A 5057-nucleotide genomic window follows, 5' to 3' on the forward strand; every position below is an offset into this window, starting at 1 on the left:
AAAATCAAAAACTTTTTTAAGCCCTTAAATACAAAAGCAAATGATTAAATCTAACAAAATAAAACGTTGACGCATCGTAATATTTTTAAAAATGAATGCCCGAAAATAATACTAACTATAAAATTTATAAGCGTTTATTTAATTTAGTTTTGAAATTGAGTAGTGAAGTACTTTTTGCTCTTCATAAAATTTTGATTTTTACCGAAATTGGAATTACCTAATTTTCATAAGTAAACAAATAAAAAATTGTCATCTCACTAAGTAACATACTCGTATTCTTTTGAGAATAGTTTTTTATTACTGCTTTTAACTTAATAATAAAAAAATGTGTTATTGGTTGCAGTCGTTATTAATATAGATATCAAACCTAATGTTTGCTGACTCAGCGATTAAAATCGACATTGTTGACAAGAAATTTTTTTATTTTTAAACCATGTTAAAATTAAAGAGACATTAGAAAAATTAAATCTTAAAAGTTTAAACACTATATAAACATTAAACTAAATTATAAGCACTGTGATATATTTTAAGTACAAATGAATCGTTATACATAAACTGGGTTTAGTTAACATTTTGCTTTTTTGGAATGCTTGAGATGGACAAATTCGTTCATAAGTCTTTTTCGAGAATGTTTGAAATGGGCAAACTCGTTTAAAATTTTGTTCAGTACTTTTTAAAATAAAACTAAAATCTAAACATAAAACTTTTTGAAAATAACTTTTTTTTTACTTTACGTTTTTTGATATTTTGAATATGGCAAAGTATTGTTAGGATAAATCTAAACATATGTAAATACTCCATTACAAGCATGTTCGTTTATTTGTGCTTTTGGACTTATAAGAGGAGACGATGTCATAAAGTCATCGTCAGACTCGTTAAAACTTAAAGACATTAAAGAATGCAGCGAACCATTTCTGCGTAAATTATTTTGAGGTACAGCTTTTTGAGAAAAAGGTTTTTGCATTTTATTCTTGACCGGAGAAGATTGTTGAGGGTTAAAGTGTTTTCTAATTAAAGGAGAAGAATAGAAAATGGGGTGATATTCTTTTGAATTGCGCTGTTGCTTTTTAGAATGTTTGGATAAATCTATTCTTTGTCTACCATTTTTTGATAGAATTGTTGCATGATTGTATGGTTCCGAAGACAATACTTTATGTTCAATGATGTTGTTTTTTGCTTGAAAATTTTCTTGATTAAATGTTGTTTTTGAAGTTTCTGTTTTTTTGTTGTAAAAAGGAAAAATTGGCTCTTCTCTAAGGCATTCTTTTGATTCCAAAACCACAGGAACTTTTTCAAGGTTGCCAAATTTATTTTGTGAACAGTTTCGCTCTGATGCTTGGTTTTGAGCGCTAAGGAAAGGAAGTTTTGAATTAATCAGCGGATGTTCATGGTAAATAACTTGAGCGTGAGTTTGGTCAGAAACTGGATCAGAGGCTGGACTAGAATTTTTTTGTTCTTCGAAATTTTTAGAGGAACTTTCATATTTTTTATTTTCTTCTTTAACTTTTTCAATTACGCTATTATTTTTTTCTGGATTGGATTTATTATCAGCAATGCCAATGCACTCTAGAAAACACTTACTGCGGAAGAACTTTTCGATGTCGCCAGTAACTTTGCGCATATAAATGCCACTTTTTAAAATTATTGGTTCTTGATAATCCGTTAATGAAACATCTTTTGGAAGCATTTTTGATGGGGTCATTTTGAAAATCGATTTTCTTTTTAAAACACCTCCTTAAAAAAAAAGTATAAAAAAAGGTTAATTTTTTTATAAACATGAGCACAGTTTCAAATTATTAAGCGTTAGATAATCTGTATTTATATATCGGTATTGAATCTGGGTTATCGTCTTGCATTGATACAAAACCTTACAGTATCGGTTGCAATAATGCAATACTTGTATCTAAAGTATCAGTTATATCGGTATTGTTTCGGTATTTTATTTTAAATAAAAGATTTGTAATTTAAAATAGTAAACTTATATAAAAACTGAGTGTTATATAATTGACTCATATTGTATAACTGAAATTCTAAAATGTGGTATAAAGTTCTTGTGGTATCATATGAAATCACATATCATTTAATGTTTAATATGGTATCTAACTTTCATATGATGTAGAGTTGATTTAACTTTTTATGTGTTATCGCTTCAGTAACTTAAGTTCTCATCAGGTATTTGCTATTTTAAGTCTCGTGTGGCATCTAAACATCTAGTTAGAAAAACATTTTAAACTAAACGGTTGTTCAACTTTTTAACTTAAAAAAAAAATTAAACATTAAATATGAAACAAAAACTAACTTAAAACTCGAAGTACATTTTTTGAAGCTTGTGTGCTTTCTCCCTCAAAATTTCTCGCAACAAAAACTCCATTTTCACTGACTCCATCCAATTGGACAACCATTGAAATGTCGATCAATTTAATATCTTCAAAACAAATATAAATTTGGTTTGTACAAAAACAAACAAAGTCATCCGTTTGCGTCCCTGCCGAGTTTTTCATGTCTTCTATTAAAAGAATTTTTATGAAATTGCTAGTGCTCAAATATATTTTTTTACATCTCTCGTATCTCTCTTACTGCTCATATGCAGATATTTCCCCATCAACTTGTTTTTAAATTAAACAAGGATATGTTTCAAATACAAATATGAATTCAAACAAGTTCAATAATGAATTGCATAACTTAGTATTGATTAATTTTAAATATTAACTACAACATATTTATTCATTTTTCACAAGACACAAATATAAAAAACCACATCGTAGTATACATACAATGTTGTTTTTTGCATTAAATCCTAATGACGCGACTTTCAAGTTAGTTTAAATTAAAAAATATCCTTTTGGCAAAAAAAGGCACAAAAGACTTTTAAAAAATATATAAAAAAAGTTTTTTACTTTTACTTTTATATTTACTTTAATATTTTTATTTTAATGTTTTTATTATAATTACTATTATTGTTATTATTATTATTATTATTATTATTATTATTATTATTATTATTATTATTATTATTATTATTATTATTATTATTAATAACTTCTCAACTCTTCGAACATTTTTGTTTCTTTTTCTTTGATTTAGGAGAAGCAAAGTTATAATTGATTTAACTTAAATTAATTTTATTTTTAAATTAAAACTTCAAATCAAGAGAAAAAATGACTATAATGTCAAAACTAAAACACCAACAAAATTGGCCCCGACCAGTCAATATAATAATACTAAAGATTAAAGTTTGAGGAAAAAATGAGGGTAAAAAAATCAGAGAGGAGAAATTGATGCATTTGCTTCGTGTTCGTAAAAACTCACGTTTGTAAGCCTTGAGATTTAAACTTTATCATTATTATAAAGACTGGTCAGGGCCAGATTGATTGTATTTCAAGCTACGTCTTGCTACAAAGTTTTGCTCTTTCAGAAACCTTGCGCCTTGGCCAGTTAGTATAAATGCTTTAAATCACTTAAAAAATCACGTAAACACTAATATTTGATTATTTATATCAGTCATGTGTTAAAATAAAACGTTTTAATAACGAGAAACAGTTTAAAACAATTCTACAGCATTAAACTTGCCATTTTCTAAATTTTCAAAATAATTACGAGCTAAGGAAGATCATTGTTTTAAAAAAAATTGAAAAAATTGTTTCACATCATAGCCCCAGAAAAACGTTTTTGGGATAATAGTACAACCATTAGTTGTCACTAGTTTGTAAATAACACTTGGCAATATAAAGTTTTTTTAGACTGGTGAACTTTTCAGCAAATACTTTAAGTGATTTTACTTGTTAAGTTTGATAATGGCTTCAGTTTTTATTTATCAAACTTAGTTCTCTTACTCTCCTTATCTCAAAAATTGCTCATAAAAATATTTTAAACAGTGTATCTATGACAACAATTTCTTTGTGTTTATTTTAGTGTTTTTAGAGGACTTTTTTTGTAACATACTATCTTTTGATTAAAGAGCACAATGTGAAAAATAAAAATAACATAGCGCAAATCAGAAAGAATAAATTTTAGATAAGCACGTAAACAAAAATGATTGACCAAAGAGTCATAATATAGGACCTGAGAGAAAACAAAGCAAAATTGTGCTATTTTTGACTGAACCGTCTTTGCTGTAACATAATTTTCAATGAAATACTGCGTACCGTAAAACGGGGTGAATAAGGACAGTGAGATACCCAGCTACCACAAAACGTTCGAGTACGATTGACAAACGTTGCAAACGTTCAAGCACGTTCTATGAACTTCCCGTAAAAGTTATGGAAATTGTTTAATCCCAGCTAACAATTAACGTTCAATAAACGTTACCATAACGTTCGTTATGGTTTGCGTAACGTACGTCGCAAACGTTATATGAACCAACTTTTGTGAACTCCAATTTACAGTTTTTGAACGTTCACTGCGAACATTTAAACAACAAACAGCGAACGTTGACTTAACGTTCACTGCAAACGTTATTTTAATAGCCCTTGAATGTTTACCTCAAATTATTTATAACGAACACGGACGTTTTTTACCCAACGTACCTAAGGTTTTTTTTTAATTTAAATACACCCTATTTATAAATAGGGATAGAAACTACATAATTTGTTTAGATGACTACAAAGTAACAGGGACAGCAGATAGACGAGTGAATCTTTTTTTTCTTCTAATATAACTCTTTATATTTGGCAAAATTTTAATTTGGCTGTAACATTACCTACTGCATGTGACATTACCTACTGCAGTATGAAAAGAAGTTGTTGAATTTGATGAAACTGTGAGAATTTGATGAAACTGTGAGAAATTACCGAACATACACCTAAGATTAACTAATATATTTTGATTGATTTCAAAATATCCAATATTTAGGTGAATTGGAGAAAAAATTGTGCGTTGTCAATTTTTCAGCGTGGGTTGTTGTCAATTTTGACCAGAACTCAGGAGAGGAGTGGAAATTGTATTTAGGCCAAGTTGCTCAAGTTTTTGCGTCCTTCAAAATAACGGTATGTCTCTTACTTTGTTTATTCTCAAGTTAAGAACAAATCACTGTTCTTAACTTGAATGTTACAAGTGCA

The 5057-nt window shown here is 28.1% G+C and overlaps 1 protein-coding gene across 1 annotated transcript; it reads right to left on the reverse strand.

The window, feature by feature from the left end:
- Positions 1-505: 505 nt before the first annotated feature.
- On the reverse strand, positions 506-2619 carry LOC100201500 (uncharacterized). The gene is made up of 2 exons (XM_065790627.1): positions 2300-2619; positions 506-1734 (listed from the first exon to the last, which is right to left on the reverse strand). Exons 1-2 carry the CDS (start codon positions 2499-2501, stop codon positions 779-781), a joined length of 1158 nt encoding a protein of 385 aa, XP_065646699.1. The 5' UTR covers positions 2502-2619; the 3' UTR covers positions 506-778.
- Between the last annotated feature and the right edge of the window lie 2438 nt (positions 2620-5057).

This window comes from Hydra vulgaris, chromosome 02 (assembly GCF_038396675.1).
Source record: "Hydra vulgaris chromosome 02, alternate assembly HydraT2T_AEP".
NCBI classification, from domain to species: Eukaryota; Metazoa; Cnidaria; class Hydrozoa; order Anthoathecata; family Hydridae; genus Hydra; species Hydra vulgaris.

Excerpts from the sequence above, each read along its gene's own strand:
- LOC100201500 (XM_065790627.1), bottom strand. The coding sequence starts at position 2,501 with ATGAAAAACTCGGCAGGGACGCAAACGGATGACTTTGTTTGTTTTTGT. Across the intron at positions 1,735-2,299 it reads AAATGTACTTCGAGTTTTAA|GAGGTGTTTTAAAAAGAAAA; the intron begins GTTAGTTTTTGT and ends TTTTTTTTTAAG.